Consider the following 20,062-nt stretch of genomic DNA (forward strand, 5'->3'; position numbering starts at 1 on the left):
GTAAGACAGCTGAAGCTGCTAAGCAAATAGAGTAGCTTTAAAGCAAAATGGTGTTGTTTTTAAACTGTTAAACAGCTTCTGGTGCATTCTGGTGTAGAGAGAAGACACTAGAGCTAGTTCTCTCTGGATGGGAAGAAAGACTTGAAAGAGCTTCAAGTCTAGGGCTCTGGGTCTTTAAGATCTCTAGGGAAGACTACCAGTGGTTGGCCAGCTGGAAAGAGAGGCTTGGAAGTAGAGACTGACTTGGGAAGGCTATGACGGGGCTCATTCAACACGTCAGACAATGACAAGCAAGACAAGAGCTCAGGACTGGGAGACACAAGGGTGAGAAAAATGAAGAGTGTGCCAGAGATATTTTGGTAGGTTAGAGACGTAGTGTGGAGTATGGGTATGGGTGTGTACGTGGGGTAGAGGGGTGGGGGGATTTCAAGACTTTGCTTCTGATGCCTTTGGCCGAGAAGATGTAAAACCCTGTGCCTCTTCAAAATACTAGCCCCTGGTGTCTATCGGACACATTCTGAACTGGAAATTGCGAAGGCAATGTATCTTTTAAGAAAAATCCCCTTGGTAGCACTTCCTTAAAAACAGCTACTTAATGCAACATTGCCAGGTTGTCTTGATAGTTGTGTTTTCACTGTTCTGTTATTAATGCAACACCTTTGGAGTGGCTTCCTGGTAAGTGTTCACTTGATGTTTTTCAAAACCCTTTGTTACTGCTCACTTCTCTCCCTTTGCCTGAATGGTTCTTTTTTTTTTTTTTTTTTTGCCTGTCCTGGGGCTTGAACTTAGGGCCTGAGCATTGTCCTTGGTCTTTCTCAAGGCTGGCACTCTACCACTTGAGCCACAGCACCACTTCTGGCTTTTTCTGTGTATGTTGCACTTAGGAATTGAACCCAAAACTTCCTGCATGCTAGGCAAGCACTCTACCACTAGCCATGTTCCTGGCCCAAAGTATTATTTTTTTGTTGGTCATGGGGCTTAAACTCTGGGCTTAGGAATTGTCCCCGAGCTCTTCAGCTCAAGACTAGTGCTTTACCACTTGCGCCACAGCACTACTTCTTGGCTATTCCTTTTTTGCTTGCTTGCTTGCTTGCTTGCTTGCTTTCTTTTTTTCTTTCTTTCTTTTTTATTTTTTATTTTTTGCCAGTCCTGGGCTTGATCTCAGGGCCTGAGCACTGTCCTTGGACTTTCTCAAGGCTAGAGCTCTACCATTTGAGCCACAGCACCATTTCTGCCTTTTTCTATGTATATGTGGTACTGAGGAATTGACCCTAGGACTTTGTGCTTGCTAGGCAAGCACTCAACCACTAGGCAAAACTCCTGGCCTTGCCCAGGTTATTTCTTTTTTTTTCTTTTTGCCTGTCTGGGCTTGAGCTCAGGGCCTGAGCACTGTCTTTGGACTTTCTCAAGGCTAGAGCTTTACCACTTGAGCCTCAGCACCATTTTCGCCTTTTTTCTTGTATGTGGTACCGAGGAATTGAACCCGGTTCTTCGTGCATGCTAAGCAAGCACTCACCCACTAGGCAAAACTCCCGGCCCCGAAAGGTTATTTCTTAAGCTATCATTTTTCTGCCTGTTCACTTACAAGAAATAGCCACTGAAATAAATGATTGATAATGTTGTCAGTGTTTGCTTATTTTCCTTCCCTTTGAGTTTGCTACTTTTATGAGTCATGCTGCTTATAAATGTTTTAGACAAAAAGACAAAACAGTTTTTTATTATTGTAAGTAAGTTTATTTATTCAAATGACATGCCGCTGTCAAGAGTCAAGGCCTAACTAACTAAAAATCTTTAAGTGCAGAGGGTTTTTTTGTTTTCTGTTTTGTTTTTGCTGGTATTGGGGCTTGAACCCAGGGTCTCCTGTTCTTGCCTTAGCTTTTTTTTTTGTGCCAGTCCTGGGGCTTCATCTGTGTCACTGAGCATTTCTTTAGGCTAGTACCTACAACTTGAGCCACAGTTCTACTTATGGCTTTTTGTGGTACTCAATTGAAGATAAGGGTCTCATGCATTTTCCTGGGTGGGCTGGCTTGAGCCTGATTCTTCTATCTCTGCCTCCTGAGTAGTTAAGGATTATAGGCATGAATTGTTGACACCTGCCTTTGCTTTTTTGCTCAAGGATGGTGCTTTACCACTTGACCCACCTTCACTTCTGGCATTTTGATCCTTAGTAAGAATTTCTTGGATTTGTCCCCCCAGGTTAATTTAGCAGTGTGATACTCAGATACCAACCTCTTGAGTAGCTAAGATTACAGGCATGAACCATTGAGTGTGCTTTAAGAAACAAAAGCAATGCATGACTGACTATTCATTAATTGCCATCATAGTAGAAACTGTTTTAGGAATTTTTTTACTCATTTTTTTCTTGGAAATGACACTGGAGATGATGTATTGTGATTCTATTGCATCATTTCGTTGTATTCAATACTGAACGAGCAAGCTCAATGGTTGTGGGACAAATGCTAAGTACGCGTACTGAAGAGGCTGCAAATGTTAAATGGAATGGGAATCAGTTGCTGGACTCTTACACCACTCCTCATTCTTCTTGCTCTGTGGCTTTGGTGTTCTGTCATTTAATAGAGAAATTTAAGTGTTCAGCTGCTGGCCTTTGTGTGATCGTTATTAAAGGGAAAGATCAGATATGATTACAATCTAGAGCTCTAATCCTAGGCTTAAGGAGAGAGCACCAATTGGCTTCATTGGCTAAATTTTACTTCTTTTGCTTTGTTTCCAGTCCTGGAGTTTGACCTCAGGGCCAGGAATACTGTCCTGAGCTTCTTTTGCTCAAGGCTAACACTCTACCACTTGAGCCACAGTGTCACCTAAATTTGACTTGCAGTGTAAATTGTGTGTGTGTGTGTGTGCATGTGTGCATGTGTGTCCATGACCTGGGATTTGAATTCAGGGCCTGGGCCTTAGATTTTAGGCTCAAAACTAGCACTTGAGCCTTAGCTCCACTTCTGGATTTTTGGTAGTTAATTGGAGATATGAACCTCAAAGACTTTTCTGCCCCAGTGGGCTTCAAATGGTAATTCTCAGATCTGAGCTTTCTGAGTAGTTTGGATGACAAGTATGAGCCACTGGTGCCAGGCTGTAAATTTGTGTTTCGCCAGATTCTCAGAAGGCAAGGAGTTTGTTTTTTTTAAGAGGTTCCTAGTTGGGTGTTAATGTAGCCAGTGAAATGAAGAATGTCTGACTAGTGCACAGAGGCCCTACATTCAATTCCTAGTACGGCCTAAAACAACAAACAAGCAAAACTCACTATTGGTTTTTCTTAAGAGCTTCCCCCCCCCCTATTTTTATTAAAAAGGAAAAGTCTTCACATAATAAATTAAAAGCAAGTCACTTGCCCCCCCCCCCCCCCCCCGCCCCGCCCCTGCTCTCTTTTTGGCCAGTCCTGGGGCTTGGACTCAGGGCCTAAGCACTGTCCTTGGGCCTTTTCAAGGCTAGAGCTCTATCACCAAGCCACAGTACCACTTCTGGCTTTTCTCTACGTGTGTGGTACCGAGGAATTCAACCCCTGTCTTCAATGCATGCTAGACAAGCACTCTACCACTAGGCCAAACTCCAGCCCATGTGCTTAGGCTTTCTCAAGGCTAATGGGTTCTACCACTTGAGCCACAGCACCACTTTGTGGATGTGGTCCCAAGGAATTGTACCCAGGTCTTCGTGCATGCTAGGCAAGCACTCTAGCGCTAGGCTCCCAGGCTCCCAGCTATTGTTGTATAATTTTGTAAGTGTTGAACCTTTTCAGAATTGTCGGTTTGTCTTCCCCCCCTGCAGTGTTAGTGGTCAAGCTCTGGGTCTAGTGCCCACTGGATTACTTCCTAACCACCAAACTTCAGATCACTCATTTGTGAAGCATGGTAAGTTACATTTGAAATCTTTCCCTCCATTTGAAATAAGCAAAATATTTAGATCAAATTAGGGATCTGTAAGTTTTCAGTTTTTTTGTTTGTCTTTTGGTTGGTCCTGGGGCTTGAACTCTGGGCATGGGCATTGTCTCTGAGCTCTTCAGCTCACAGCTCACGGCTACCACCATAGTGCCACCTCCCATTTTCTAGTAGTCTTTTGAGATCAATCAGTCTCATAGACTTTAGTGCCCGGGCTGGCTTTGAACTGCAATCCTCAAATCTCAGCCTCCTGAATAGCTAGGATTACAGGCATGAGACTCTGCCCACTCAGCAAAGACATTTTTGATTCTCCTCACTGGTAGCAGCTATTGGCATCTCAGTGAATAGACATCAGGAATATGGCTTGATACTTCTGACTGCCCAGTACTATGGTACTCAAACTGTCATTGACTATTTCATAATTTCAGTGCTCTGGCATGTTCCAACACGTTTGTCTTGAGCAAGACAACCTGGGTCAAAAATTTGAAGATGCTATTGACATACTGAGACAACATTCAATGGAGGATCTCCAGCCCTCCTCCGATAAAGGTAAATCAATGACAGCCTTTTGCTGGTACACCATGTCAGCAGGCTGGCTGGTCACATGCTCCTGTAAGACTAAGAGTAGTCTTATTCTAACAGCCGTCCCAGCAACTAGGGAGCTGAGAAATGATGATCATGAGTTTGAGGCCAGCCTTGACCATCACATAGTAAGATCTGGCCCACCCATCCCTCTTCCACTCATCCCCCTAAAAAAGAGAAAGGCTAAAAAGAGATGACAATAATAATGACAGGTTACAGGCTGAGGTATCAACGTTAGTAGCAAAACAGCTGTCTAGGCCGGGAGTATGGCCTTAGTGATAGTGTGTTTGCCTAGCATGCACGAAGCCCTGGGTTGGATTCCTCAGTACCATACATAGAAAAAGCTGGAAGGGGTGCTGTGGCTCACGTGATAGAGCACTACACTAGCCTTGAGAAAGCCCAAGGACTAGTGCCCAGGCCCTGAGTTTAAGCCCCAGGACTGGCCAAAAAAAAGGGGGGGGGGTTGTCGATCATGTATAAGGCCCTGGGTTGAAATTTCAGGAAAAAGGATTACTTTATTTCATTTATTTATGTTTTGCTGGTCCTGGGGCTTGAATTAGGACCTGGGAAGTCCCTGTACTTCTTTTGCTCAAGGCTAGCTTTCTACCACTTGGCACCGAGCCCTTTCCAGCCTTTTCTGCTCATATGGTAGTGAGGAAATGAACACAGGGATTCATGCTTGCTAGGCAAGCACTCTACCACTAAACCAGAAAAAAGGATTAAAGAATACCAGAATCAGATACCTAGTCTGGACAGATTCCAGGTATGAGACACTAGTGCCCAGCCTATTTTAGAGAAAAGAAATTATGGTATGACAGGCTACAAGGAGCTAAAAGGGAATGGACTTATGAAAGGTTCTTTATAATATTAAATAATTGGGTAAACAACATAGGTAGATATAAACTAGTGAACGTATGATAGGGCATTTAAATAATAGTCAAGTTTTTGTGTTGTATGCTGGGGCTACTTCCATATGCATGTATGCATGTGTGTACACACAAATGATCACTTGGGTTTTCATTTATATTCTTTAATTAGATCAAAAATGTTACCAGCCTCTGCATGACCACTATCCTCAAATCAGAGGATACTCCAACTGCTTCGGATTGCCTGCAATATCACCCACAGAGGAGTTTGGCCACAACTGGAGAACTGTCATCGTGAGTATTTCCCAAGAGAGCACCCCTCAGGGACAGCACACTTCCTGTGTGTGCTGGCCGAGCCCCAGCTAAGAGACCACCCTTGTTAAAAAAAAGGCAAAAAAAAAAAAAAAAACCCAAAAGGCAAGCCTTCAAAAAAATCCAAACCATTGTTGAGCATAGGGGGAGGGGCAGCTAAGGAAAATATCTCCCTCATATAGAGAGGAGAATTCCTCATAAAGCTAAAGTTTACCTTCCTTTCCTTGCTGCTCTCTTGCATTGGTCTGGTATTAATATATTGTCCTGAGTGCTATCTCTCCTGAGATACGATATGGTGGTTTAAAGCCAGCATGGGCAGAGTCCATGAGATCTCTGATTAACAATACAAGCTGGCAAGCTGGGCTCAGTGGCTCACACCTATAATCCTAGCTCCTTAGGAGGCTGAGATCTGAGGATTGAAGTTCAAAGGCAGCCTGGGCAGGAAAGTCGGTGAGACTCTTATCTCCAGTTGACCTCCAGAAAACTGGAAGTAGTGCTGTGGCTCAAGGGGTAGGGTGCTAGCCTTGATCTGAAGAACTCAGTGCCAGTGCCTAGGCCCAGAGTTCAAGTTCCATGACCTACAAAAAAAATACAACAAAAAATGCAAAAAACAAAAACAGCTGGATGCAGCTGGCTCAGACCTATCATCCTAGCTACTCAGCCGTTAGGAGGCTGAGATCTGAGGATCAGGATTTAAAGCCAGCCTGGGAAGTTCATGAGACTCTTACCTACATCTAAGACCAAAAATAAAAAGGAAAGAAAAGAAAAAGCTGGAAATGGAGCTGTGGCTCAAGCAGTAAAGTGCTACCACTGAGCAAAAAATCTCAGGGACAGTACTCAGTCCCTGAATTCAAACCCCAGCACTAGTACACATGGGGCGAGGGAGGGGGAGGGGGAGAGAGGGAAGAGGAAGGAAGAATTGGGGAGATAGATATTTAGCACTCATTGCTCTTGCCATTTGACTTTAGCTGTCCAATGGAATCCATAGGAAAGGCCCCCACTTAACATCCTGCTCTTAACACAGGACAATGCCGCTGTCTTTGAAGGTAATATTTATCCATCACTGCAGGACATAACCGAAAGCACGTTGACGCCACCTGTTCTTTGCCAGCAAAAACGAGGGAAAGGTATGTTGGTCTATTCCTCCTTCTATAGCTAAAACAATCAGATCTTATTGCCAAATAGAAGCTTACATAGATTTTATATTGAGTTTGGAATTCCGTATTTGCAATTGTGGTCCCATGCAGCATTCCAGAAAATAAAATAATGAGACCCTGTCAAAAAGAAATGATTGCATAATTGGTCCAAGCCATTCATCCTGGGTGAGATTTTCTATTATTCATCAAGAAATCGTGAAGCCACAAGGTGTCATTTAAATCAAATAGATCTGTATTTTAAAAAATTAATGCAATATGTATCCGTAACCACACTGTTAGGAGAAAGAATCCCAGCTGAGGCAGGAAGATTTTGAGTTGGAAAATAGCCTGGGCTACATAGTGAGACCCCTGTCTCAAAAAGTGGGTACTTCAGTTATAAAAAGGTGATTAGTTTAGCAATTTTAAAATTGTTATTATAAAGTTGATATACAGAGGGATTACAGTTTCGTAAGTGAGATAAGAATTTCTTCTCCCTTTCCCCCGCCGTGGGGCTGGACTGTCCCCAAGCTCTTTTCTGCTAGCGCTCTAACACTTACGCCATAGTGAGACCTCTGCCTTTTTCTGAGTAGTATGTTCTTCAGTAAAGTCTCATGGAGTTTCCTGTCTGGGCTGGCTTTGAACTGTGATCCTCAGATCTTAGCCTTCTAAGTAGCTAGGATAACATGCATAAGCCACTGATATCTGGCTGAATCCTTTGTGTGTGTGTGTGTGTGTGTGTGTGTGTGTGTGATGGGGGCTTGAACTTTGTTCCTGGGCCCTGTCTCTGAGCTCTTCAACTCAAGATTACCACCCTACCCTGGAGCCACCGCCCCACTTCCCTCTTTTAGTGATTAATTGGAGATGAATCTCACAGTCTCTAGTGCCTGGGCTGACTTTGAACTGACATCCTCAGATCTGAGTAGCTGGGATTACCGGTGTGAGCCACCCTGCAGGACTCTGAGTGTCTTTCTTTTTGGGCAATAACATCACCCCTTCTCTTGCTCCCTCCTAGCTTTTCCCTCCCATTCCCGCTCATAAATTGTATAGTTCGTTTCAGTATAGTGTCTAGTGAGTATCACTGAGGCATTTGCTTTTTAATTTTTCATCATTTACTTAAATTTTTCTTTAGCCAGTCCTGGGGCTTGAATTCAGCCTGAGCACTGTCCTTGGGCTTTCTCACGGCTGGAGCTCTACCACTTAAGCCACAGCACCACTTCTGGCTTTTTCTATGCATGTGGTACCAGGGAATCAAACTCCAGGCTTTGTGCACGCTAGGCAACCATTCTGCCAGCATGTCAAACTCCAGCCCCTTAGCCTCCTGTTATAAAAAATAAAAACTTCAGGAAAAAGTATCTTCCATTAGTTATACAGAAGGGATTTCATTGTTAACATTTCCACGCTTGTTAAAAGAGATTTGTTTAAAACTTCCAAACACATAAAAGGTTCAGCATGAGAGGCAGAGGAACTTCGTTTAGTACTGTAACTTCAATCCATGATTTAATTCTTTTGGTAAGTCCCTTTTATTTCTCAATGGATAAAATCAAGATAATAATAATGATTAATCTGTAAAAACCTTTGAGGTTTCTGGATGAATGGCGATAGACAGAGGACCGTTATGCCCTAGAGGTTTAAAGCAGCTTGGGAATCAACTTCTGTTTTCTCCAGAGGAAAAAGGAATTTGGTTATGTAGATTTTTAGCTACTGATGAATCTGAGGAAACATAGTATTTGTGCATAATACAGAAGTCACAAAATAGTTTGTCATCTCTGCTTTCATGAATTCTCTTGTTAGGCCAAAGGGATCCACAACACAATGAACAACAATGAGAAAAGTTCCACAGAAAACTTCTGCAGTTTCCTGTGTATTCTGAGACATAAATGGCTGCATTCCTAAAAGTTAAAAACTGTGCTAGGATTAGATATTAGTTTACAACAGTAAGCAAAATTACAACAACTATGCCACTGGCTTGAATTGATGTCATGAAAACATCTTTGGGGTTGTATGCAAGGTATGATTTTTTTTGTGCTAGTACTGGGGCTTGACCTCAGGGCTTCCTTAGCTTATACATTCAAGACTGACACTCCACCTCCACTTCTAACTTTTTCGTGAGTAATTGCATGCATATAACTCTTTGATTTATCAATATCCTGAGAAGCTAGAATTTTTAGTTTTCAAGACATCTTGCAGCTCTATTATTGACATCTTTTATCTTGAATTTCTTCTGTTTGCATCCCACTTTCCAGCTTTAAAAAGTATCTTCATAATTCTTTCCCTCATTTGAATACATCTCCTTCCAACTCTGAACTCTTGCTCAGTTCTGTTCTGTGAATATTGTGGAATCAGGTGGTTGAGGTTTAACTCTGATGGAAAACCCCATGACAAAGGAGCCCCAGGTACTAGATTCCAAATGGTCACAGCAAATGAGAATTCAGAACACTTATAATTTCCAGAACAAACAAGTCCAGTTGAAACCTGATAGGTTTTTTATTTTAAGGAAGTCTTATAAAGTGATCTCAGAAGTGTCTTAGGGCAGAAATCCAGTCCCTTTTCATTCTATGTAGATACTTCAAACCCTTGTCAGGGAAGTTGTCTGGGTTACAAGCACAGTGGGTTTGATTTCTTTTTCTGTGCTTTAGGCAGGAAGAAGCTGAGACTATTTGAATACCTTTATGAATCCTTGTGCAATCCTGAGATGTCATCTTGTATTCAGTGGGTTGATAAAAATAAAGGCATCTTTCAGTTCATATCCAAAAACAAAGAAAAACTTGCTGAGCTTTGGGGGAAAAGGAAAGGCAACAGGAAGATGATGACTTACCAGAAAATGGCCAGAGCCTTGAGGAATTATGCATCAACGGGAGAAATCATCAAAATCCGGAGAAAACTCACCTACCAATTCAATGATCTCATCCTCCAGAGACTCTCGCCGCCTCATATCTTGGGGAAAGAGCTCTTCTACTCACAGTGTGTCCAACCAGATCAAAAATATCTCGGTTCAAGTCATTGGGATGCCAGTTACAACTTTGCCTATGCCAATCACCAGGACCTCCACTACCCAGTATGCTAAACGTATTCTGCCGTTCTCTGGGCTCTCAACATCAGAAAATGCTATGAACTTCAGGATTGTTTTCCTTGAAGCAAGCACGGCCCACCTTCCATATTTGTCAGTTCCATGTCAAGAATTCAATGAAATATGGCTCAAAATATAAACAAGAAATTGTGCTTCTTTTAGAAAAGTAATTTCCTAAAGAAAATCCAATAGTGCAGTAGTAGCATTGATAACTGCATTGGTGTCACATTCGCTCCCAGGTTATGCAAATCCTTAGCCATCTTTCATATAGTCTATACTAGCCTGGGGAAAGTCTTGACAATAAATCTGTTCTTTAGAATGTTCTAATCCTTATTTGGGAGTAGAGAGGAAATGACCATCTTTGCTTCCATGCAAGCACTTCCAGATTATGTCGTTATATTATTTGATTTTTATATATATATATATATATATATATATTTTTGCCAGTCCTGGGCTTGAACTCAGGGCCTGAGCACTGTCCTTGGCCTTTCTCAAGGCTAGAGCTCTACCATTTGAGCCTCAGCACCACTTCTGGCTTTTCCTATGTATGTGGTACCGAGGAATTGAACCTGAGTCTTCATGTATGCTAGGCAAACACTCTACCACTAGGCCGAACTCCTGGCCCTTGATTTATATATTAATTTAAGCATTTCCTACCATATACTCAGATAAAAAGAGTCACTCTGGTATGTACCCATAAGGCTCTTATTTCCAATTAACTAGTGGAGGCTTGGCTCAAGTGGTAGAGCAGCAGTCTGAGCAAAGAAAAGAGAAAAAAGAAAAGGGTTCAGACAATGTATTCTTGGCTATAAAAACTTAAGAGCATTGCCGGACATGGTGGCTCACACCTGTAATCCTAGCTACTCAGGAGGCTGAGATCTGAGGATCAAGGTTCAAAGCCAGCCCGGGCATAAAAGGACTTGAGACTCTTAGACTCTTTTCTCCAATCAACCTCCCAAAAAGGGAAGTGGGGCTGTGGGGGAAGAGCAAGGGTAGGACAGTAGCCTTGAGCTGAAGAGCCCAGGGACAAAGCTCAGGCCCAGGGGTAGGGCAATAGCTTTGAGCTGAAGGGCTCAGGGACAGCCCCCAGGCTTGAGTTCAAGCCCCAGGACCCACCAAAACAAAAAACCTTCCAAGCATTGCTTATCTTCTGAGTGCTTGTCAACTTGATAGTACAAGGTTTTAATCTGCATTTATTTCCCTGTGCACAGTTGGCTTCATTTATCAATTAGTTATGTCTTGAAAAATTCAAACTCTTTGCTCATTTTTAAACAGGGGTATTTGTTCCCAAGAGTTTGAACATTTTGATTACCTTCCTCTCTTGACAGTGGTAGGGCTTGAACTCAGGAGCTGAGCTCTGTCTCTCAGCTCTTCTGCTCAAGGCTAGCACTCTTACCACTTTGAGCCACAGCTCTATTTCTAGTGGTCAATTGGAGGTAAGAGTCTCATGGACTTGCCTGCCTGGGCTGGCTTTGAACTGTGATCTTCAGGTGTCAACCTCCTGAGTAGATAGGCTTATAGACATGAGCCACCAATACCCAGCTTCTTGATTATTTTCTATATCAGCCCCTTATCCAACCCATGGTTTTCTCCTGGTCTGCATTGGTTCTTCACTTATTTCCTTTGCAGGTCTTTGTTTAATGCAATTTCATTTGCTTATTTGTGCTTTTGCTACTTCTGCTTGTGAGATCACATTGAATTTCATGAAATTTTACCCCTATGTTCTTTTTCAGTAAGGTTTTAGGGTTTAACCCTTGAGAAAGCTCCAGGACAGTGCACAGGCCCTGAGCCCCCCAAGACTGGCAAAAAAATCAACCTACCCCACCCCAAAATAAAACAATGTTTATCACATTATATAAAACAAATGTCAATTATTTATCACATAAATAAAAATTTCTTCAAAATATGGAGTCTTTCTTTCTTTTTTTTTTTATTTGTGGAGTCTTTATTTCTGTACCTTCACTCATGGTCTGTAATCCTGGGAGCTAGAAAGAGGTGATGGCATAGGAAAAAAGACTTGTGAAAGTTCTTTATGCTAGTGCTGGGGCTTGAACTTATGGCCTGGATGCTGTCCCTGACTTTGTTTTTTCAAGGGTACCACTTGAACTACAGCTCCATCTCCAGCTTCTTGGTTAATTGGACATTAACCAAGTCTCATAGATTCTCTTTCCCTGGCTGGCTTCAAATCAGGATCCTCAGATCTCAGGTTTCCTGAGCAGCTAGGATTATAGGCATAAGCCACCAATGCCTAACTGAAAACAGCACTCTTTATGTTTTCCTTGGGTAGATGCAGTGAGCTAATGTCTTTCGTTATCCTAGAATTTAACCACAAGGAGGAGCTGCTGTCTCATTTGGTAGAACCTTGAAACCAGGGTTGTTTTCTTCCCCTGAAGGAGTGAGTACAGTTGGAGGTAGAGAGGGCACAGGTGGTGGAGAGAGGAATGGAGAAAGGAGAGAAAAGGGAGCCAGGGGACTGGTAAGGCTAGAGATTAGCAATAAAGAAAGGAACTGGGTGTATGAGTTCTGATTTTTGTCTGGACAAAAAGCTCGGCCTTTGTGTTTGATCCCTAGATCTGGAGGAAAAAAACATCTTTGTCATTAGTCTTGTTACATCCTTAACCAACCAGCAACCCCCTTGGTCAAGGGCCATTTCTTCCTTGGAACATTCCTCTTCTCCCTTCCTTCTCTGGGCCCTCTCACCACTTCCCTCTCTCCTGGGTTTTCTCATCCCTGGTGAATTTGGCATCACACCAAGGGGGCTACACATGACTTTTTGAGCCATATTACTTAACACTAATTATGCTTAGGCATTGTTAGCATTTGGCTTGGCACTTAGAGACACTAGCCAGTTTGCTAGGAAATTTCCTTTTTACCACTACAGTGGCATACACTATTTGATTTTATAAAGTCATCATTTACAAATAAATGAGCCACAAGTTAAGTCTCAAGTGATTCAAGCATACACCCACAGTGTAGCTGAATTAGGGAAGGGGCACAACAAAATGGTGATCGCAGATCTTAATCCTATGTATTTATTTTAGAGATACATCTAATTCAATTCGTAATCATTCTAACACACTCCCCCCCCTCCACTCTACCCCACCCTCCTAGTCACAGGAATTGATAGCTGAAAAACATAATCCCAACCCTAAGAGTTTCTTTTTAAATTTTTCCTTTAGCCAGACCTTTTTTCCTATGTAGTCAGAACAATCCTTCAATTTGCAATCCTCCTGCAGCAGCTTCCTGAGGGCTATGATTAGAGGCAGGTACCCTCGGCCTGGGCCCCAATTTTTATTACTATTTTTATTATATATATTACGTATAAAAATATGGAATGCTTCTAGAATCTGCATGCTATCCTTGTGCAGGGCCCATGCTAGTCTTGTCTGTATCATTCCAATTTTCGTGTATGTGCTGCCAAAGCAAGCTCAGGCCCGATTTTTACTAATCCTAAAATATCTCCTTTAATCTCTAGGCTTTATGACACCAATGTTGAATAGGATTAAAAAAGAAAAAGGGCTGCAGGTAGAAATTGGATAACCTTGTCAGATAAGAAGAGTGAAACACGAGCCAGGCACTAGTGGTTTATGCCTATAATCCAAGTTACCCCGGAGACAGAGATCTAAGGATCCCTGTTCAAAGCCAGCCTGGCAGACAAATCCAAGGGTCTGTTACCTCCAATTAACCATCAAAAAGCACGATGGGACAGTATGGGTCAAGAGGTAGAATGCCAGTCTTGAGCAACAAAACAAAACAAAAACTGAGCAAGAGGATCAGTGAGTTCACACACCAATTCTGGCACCAAAAGAAAAAACAATATTGAAGTGTGCTTGAATATAGTTTTTGTTTTGTGGGTCATAGAGCTTGAACTCTGGGCCTGGGCGCTGTACCTGAATTCTTCAACTCAAGGCCACTGCCCTACCCCTGAAGCCTGAAGTCACAGCCCCACTTTCCATTTTCTAGTGAGTAATTGGAGATAAGAGCTTCACCGTTTTTTGTACCCTGGCTGGCTTTGAACCGTGATCCTCAGATCTCAGCCTCCTGAGTAGCTAGGATTACAGTGGGGAGTCACCACAACTGGCAATATTTTTACTCCAAGATGAACTTCCTTAGAAAATCCTGCACCTGGAAGGTTATGGCTGGTTCCTGGGTTCTGAGAGTGAGTTCAATAAGTGTCAAAAGATCCATCATTCAATAAACATATCCATTATATTCGTGTTTTACTGTCATACTTCACTCTCTTCTGCATCCTAAGAGATATTCAGATGCCATTTCTGTATAAACCTGTATACCCTATCCTATAGAATAGTTAGCTGTCTGGAGACAGAGAATAGGAATACAGCCGCTCTATTTCCTCTACTTTCCTCTACTATTTCTGCTCTACTTCCGAGGATCCATGAGCCTCTAAATTCTGAACTTCTCAGGCATAGCAGATTGGTTTGGTGCTTAAATTTTCCCCTCTGTAGACCTATGGTTGGAGTTTTCTCTTCGTGGTCAAAATAATTACGGTCCCTTTATTGGATCATTTGTTATTTTAGTTACCTTTTTCCCCTCTTGCTGTCATTTCTTGTTTTGTCTGGTAATTTTTAATTGAATGCAAGACACTGCATGTCGAAAGTTATAGTAATTCTAAGTGATATTGCTTTCACAAAGGATCTTGTCGTGAGGAGGTGAAGTAATTCACCAATAGGCAGATAATATGATGCAACATAGTTAATTGATTTAACACAACAGAGTTAATACTACATTCTAGTTACTATCTTCTACTCCTAACTTGCCTAATTCTATCCTGCCTATCCAGCATACCCGCTGGACTCACCTCTCCGACATCTCAGTCCAGAAGTCAAGCAGGGCCTGCTGTTGTTAGATGCAGCTCCCAGTCCTGTCCAAGTATGAGCTTCAGGCCCCCTGACCAGTCTTGGTCCTGGTTGGTCCTCTTGGGCAAGGAGCAGCTCCTGCAGGCCAAAGATCTTTGAACCACAGCCTCAGTTAAGGCCAGCAGAAGGCTGTCCCTTATTCTGGGTCCTTCGCTTATATCGGTCCTTGGCTGTTCCTCTCTGGCCCAAACTCCTCCTTGCTTGATTCGGATTGGTTACGCCCTTGGTCAGTGGTACCCAGAGATGTGCTGGCACATTACTCTAGCTGTTGCTCTACCTTCCATGCCCAGGTGTCTGGGCTCTTAGGTATTTTACGATTATCTATCTTGTAAATCACGCTCCTGACAGTTCCTATGGTCATGTGTCCTTACATCGGTTTTTTCTCTCATTAGATACAAGTTTGTATTGGCAATATATTTCTTTCTTTTTTTTGCCAGTTCTGGGCTTGATCTCAGGACCAGAGGACTGTCCTTGGACTTGGTAGGCTAGAGCTCTACCACTTGAGCCTCAGCACCACTTCTGGCTTTTTTCTATGTATGTGGTATCAAGGAATCGAACCCGGGTCTTCGTGCATGCTAGGCAAGCACTCTACCACTAGGCCAAACTCCCGGCCCCGGCAATATATTTCTTTATTTTAGCTGTATTTCATCCCATTGTTTTTCATTCTAACCATATCCATTATATTAGTATTTTCCAATCATATTCATTTAGTATTTTCATATCATGTTTATTATTCTAGTATTTTCACATTATATTCATTATGTTATTATTTTCACATCATTGCCCACTGTTCTACCTTCACATCTTTTTGCTCCTAACAGATCTCTCTTCACTTCTATTAGAAGATAGATCAGGAGCCAGGCATTAGTAGCTTTTGTCTATAATTGGAGCTGCTCAGAAGGTGAGATTCGGAAGACCAGTGGTTTGAGAACAGCCACAGTGTCTTTGAGCTTCTTTTTTGCTCAAGGCTAGTACTCTACCATTTGAGCCATAGCACCATGTCCGGCCTTTTCTGTTTATGTGGTGCTGAGGACTCAAACTCAGGGCTTCATGCATGCTAGGCAAGAATTCTGCGACAAAGCTACATTCCCAGCCCAGGAAGAAAAATTCTTGAGACTCCATATCCAGAGTAACTAGCAAAAACTGGGCAAGAGGCACGCCTCGTGCCTGTTGTAAGCAAGCAAACCATGTGAGTATAAAGATTTAAATTTAAACCCTGGAGTGGGGGAAAAAGGCAGTGAGAAGGAAACTAGATTAGGACCAGGTCACTTTAGTCCAATCAGAGACTGAGCCAATTCAAGATTTGGTTTCAGTCTTTTAAAGATTTCACTTTTGAAAGGCTGTTTCACACTGTGCCTGGTGACTCATGCCTGTAACCAGGAGGCTGAAATCCAACTGGGGAAGGAAAGTCTGTGAGGCTCTTATCTCCAGTTCACCACCAGAAAAGTAGAAGTGGCACTAGAAGTGGTAGAGCACTAGCTTTGAGCAAAAAACTATCAGTCAGGGTCCAGGGCCAGAGTTCTAGCCCAGGAACAGCAATGAACAATGAAAGTCTGTTTCATGATTTTTAAATAATCAGTTCTTTTCGGTTGGTAACAGGAATTGGTATTTCTTTTAGATTTCTCGGTGTAGACTTTAAAAAGGCAAGAAACAAGCTAACATTTATTGTGGGTATTTTTGGAAGCATTTATATGTAGGGACTACATAATACCAGGATGATGTAAAACATTTTTGTAAAGCAAGAATGTCCTATCATGTCCCTTGAGTGACAGAAGGAACATGTCAATGCAACTCATAAAAATGTTTTTGATATCTTATTACCTCCACACCAAATGACTTACTCAGCTCATTTGACTTTGGTGGAGTACAAACAGACTTATTTTGGTTGGTGTAAAAGAGAGAAATATTAAACTCATTTATTAGCTAGTCATATGGTTCTTGATGAAGGAAATACTCAGAATACATTGTAGGAGAAAGTTAAATAGATGAAAAAAGCATTACAAGGAGACTAATGGTATGGAAAATGTGACTGGCATAACAAAAATAGGATATTTAAAAGATGCTTCTTTGTTCATTTGTGGCTGCTGCTTTTGGTGGAGATGGTGTTTTGCTTTTTCTGTTTGGTTGTCTTGTTAATTTTTTTTTTTTGGCAGTCCTGGGCTTCAGCTCAGGGCCTGAGCACTGTCCTTGGACTTTCTCAAGGCTAGAGCTCTACCACTTGAGCCTCAGCACCACTTCCGGCTTTTTTCTATGTATGTGGTACCGAGGAATCGAATCCGGTCTTCATGCATGCTAGGCAAGCACTTTAACCACTAGGCCAAACTCCCGGCCTGTCTTGTTAATTCTTGTATCTGTCTTTTGACCTCTCAAAAGAGGGTTGAGGAATGGAGGAGGAAGAGTGAACGAATGCAGTAATTGTACTCATAGACACTATGTTGAAAATGAACTCTGCAACTTGAAGGCCACTATAGGCAGGGGAATTTGGAAGAAAATGAAGGAAAGAGTGATATTTTCGAAAAGAAAATATCTGACTTAGGAAACAGTAATTCCTCCGTACCACACCTTGATCATAACAAAGAAAAAATGTGTGCGATTGAGACAGGTGCTCGGGGTACTGGGAGGCTGAGACCTGAGAACCAGAGTGCAAAGCCAGCGTAAGAAGAAAAGTCAGAGAGGAGAGCTATCGTTCACATGGTAGAATCCCAGCTTCTCGTGAAAAGGCCGAGTGAGAACATGAGGCATTGAGTTTGATTTCCATTATCAGCACACATAAATATGTAGGATTAGGGAATATTAAATTTCCTAAAAATGCCAGACTTACAATAAAGGAAAAGAACTGAGTTTCAGTCTTTACTCTTGGACAAGCAACTTAAGATTTCGAGATACAGATAATCGTTATTTTCGTGCCACACAGAAGAAAATCATTACAACAACAACATGCCATAATAACAGTCTTCCTAAAGATTCAAAAATAAGGAGGCTTTGTCCTTCCTTGCTCGGGGAACCTGCATTTTGCAGTCTTTTTCTATTTTGAACCTTATAACGGTCTCTGGACATGAATCCTTCTTGGAGAGGAATTGAAGCATCCACCCTCCCCATCCCCCTTCTAGAACCTTCTTTCTGATTGTTTAGGAGGAGGGATTTCTGCCACCCATAGGAGCAGCATTATGCCACAGATGCAGCATGGAACTTTTGTTGAGCCCTTGTTATGTGCCAGACACTTGCCTAAGAGCTTTTGGCCTTATCTTTGCAAAGCCACACAGCACCCATTAGTAGCACCAAAAGGTATTTGGGAGTTCTTTTTTGTCCTCCAAATCTCCATCAGGACCTCACAATAAACTATCTAAGTCAGGGGCAAAACCAGCTCTTAATATATCTCCTCACATCTCTTTCCAACCAAATGGTTGTTACTAAGCTCTTGCTATATGGACATTGTGGATCTGGCATGCAATATTTAATGGTCCTCAGAGCCCAGATGAAGATATCAAGAGATTGAAAGGCTACGTCATTTGCCCAAGGAGTGGAGCTGGGGTTCAAACCCAGAATATTTGACTATAGAGACCTTGACATTAATGTCCATTCTGTGCTACGAAAAGCTAGCTAAGTCCATCAGGCCAGAAAAGGCTCCTGGGAACGTTATTTAGTAGTCTTAAGTCAAGCACGCCTCCCCTTTTCATTGTGCCAGGTTTCCAAACCCAAAATACATTATCATAGGCTGGTGTTCTACTTTTACACAGAGCAAACTTTGAACCATGGTTTCCTAGACCAAACCAGCCTAGCTAGAGTCTGTAGACTGCCCTTTATTTGTGTGTGGCAGTGGGGAAGGGAGGAGGAGGGGGTAGGTTCTGGGGCTTGATCTCAGGGCCTGGGCGCTGTCCCTGAGCTGTTTTTTCTCAAGGCTAGTGCTGTGTCACTTTGAGCCACAGTGCCACTTCTGGTTTTTGAGTGATTAATTGGCACTAAGAGGACACTAGCTGGCTCTGAATCATGAACCTTAGATCTTAGCCTCCTAACTAGCTAGGATTACAGCCATAAGCCGCTGGTTTCCAGCTTGTCTGCCCAATTTTGTGAAAGGAAATCCCTAAACTAATGTTAAGAATTATCCCAGTTTTGTTCAGGGAGAAGCTTCAGTGATAAATTACTTACCTGGTAAGTGTGAGGACCTGAGTTCAACTCCATTGTGAAAAACCAAACCAAGGGGCCAGGAGTTTGGCCTAGTGGTAGAATGCTTGCCTAGCATGCACGAAGACCTGGTTTGATTCCTCAGTACCATGTACATAGAAAAAGCTGGAGGTGGTGCTGTGGCTCACCTTGAGCTCTAACCTTGAGGAAGCCCAAGGACAGTGCTCAGGCCCTGAGCCCATGCCCAGGATGCAAAAAATCACTCACTCACTCAATCAATCAATAAAAAAACCCGAACGAATCCTAGCTATTCAGGAGGCTGAGATCTGAGGATCACAGTTCAAAGCCAGCCTGGGCACTAAAGTCTATGAGAATCTTATCTCCTATTAACCACCAGAAAATCAGAAGTGGCCCAGTGGATCAAGGGCTAGGGCAATAGCCTTGAGCTAAAGAGCTCAGGGACAACACCCAGGCCCAGAGTTCAAAAAGAAAAAAATCCAAACCAAAATGGGCACACATGAAAGTGGGATAACAGAAAAGAGTCTTTATTAACATAGGGAGTTAGACACGATGGTCTCTGCATTGAGCCCTGAGGAGCAAGTTAGTCACAGGAAGAGCTGGGCTAGTCAAAGAAGAAAGTGGTCCATCCATGTTGGGAAAATGCCAGGAAGGTTGAGGAAGGGAAAGAAACAAGATGAGCCAAACGCACTGACTCACTCCTGTCATCCTAGCTACTCAGGAAGCTGAGATCTGAGGATCAAGGTTCAAAGCCAGGCTGGGAACTAAAAAGTCCGAGAGTCTATGTCCAATTAACTACCAGAAAACCAGAAGTGGTGCTGTGGCTCAAGGGGTAAGGTGGTAGCCTTGAGCTGCTCAGGGACAGCACCCAGGCCCAGAGTTCAAATCCCGGTACTCTCAAAAAAAAAAAAGAAAAAGGATTTGAATCAAGGATATTTTATTTTTGTTTGTTTGTTTACTTGTAGACCATGAGGCTTGAACTCACCTGGGCACTGTTCGTGAGCTCTTCAGCTCTAGGATATGGCCCTACCCCTGTGCCTGGGCACTGTCCCTGAGCTCCTTCAGCTCCAAGGCTACCCCTCTACTCTTGAGCCAAGCCCCAATTCCCCCTTTTCTAGAGGTTAATTGGAGATAAGCATTCTCAGGTCCCTTGGTGGTGGCTCCTCTGTCTGCTTTGAAGCCTGAGATCCTC

At 42.7% G+C, this 20,062-nt stretch overlaps 1 protein-coding gene and 1 non-coding gene across 2 annotated transcripts; one reads left to right on the plus strand and one right to left on the minus strand.

Moving 5' to 3' along the window:
• Positions 1-624: 624 nt before the first annotated feature.
• On the plus strand, positions 625-11,474 carry Spic (Spi-C transcription factor). Its single transcript, XM_090328498.1, has 6 exons — positions 625-675; positions 3,781-3,863; positions 4,319-4,439; positions 5,511-5,632; positions 6,675-6,777; positions 9,423-11,474. The coding sequence occupies exons 2-6, from the start codon at positions 3,861-3,863 to the stop codon at positions 9,848-9,850; spliced, it is 777 nt and encodes a 258-aa protein (XP_090184624.1). The 5' UTR covers positions 625-675; positions 3,781-3,860; the 3' UTR covers positions 9,851-11,474.
• Positions 11,475-13,176: 1,702 nt separating this feature from the next.
• Positions 13,177-13,283, minus strand: LOC150067419 (U6 spliceosomal RNA). Its single transcript, XR_016534695.1, has one exon. It is a non-coding gene; the product is annotated as a U6 spliceosomal RNA (small nuclear RNA).
• Positions 13,284-20,062: the final 6,779 nt, after the last annotated feature.

The sequence above is a fragment of the Megascapheus bottae genome, chromosome 2, assembly GCF_031878675.1.
Source record: "Megascapheus bottae isolate mThoBot1 chromosome 2, mThoBot2.hap1, whole genome shotgun sequence".
In the NCBI taxonomy this organism is placed as follows: domain Eukaryota; kingdom Metazoa; phylum Chordata; class Mammalia; order Rodentia; family Geomyidae; genus Megascapheus; species Megascapheus bottae.

Excerpts from the sequence above, each read along its gene's own strand:
- Spic (XM_090328498.1), top strand. Across the intron at positions 4,440-5,510 it reads CCAGCCCTCCTCCGATAAAG|ATCAAAAATGTTACCAGCCT; the intron begins GTAAATCAATGA and ends TTCTTTAATTAG. Across the intron at positions 5,633-6,674 it reads ACAACTGGAGAACTGTCATC|GACAATGCCGCTGTCTTTGA; the intron begins GTGAGTATTTCC and ends CTCTTAACACAG.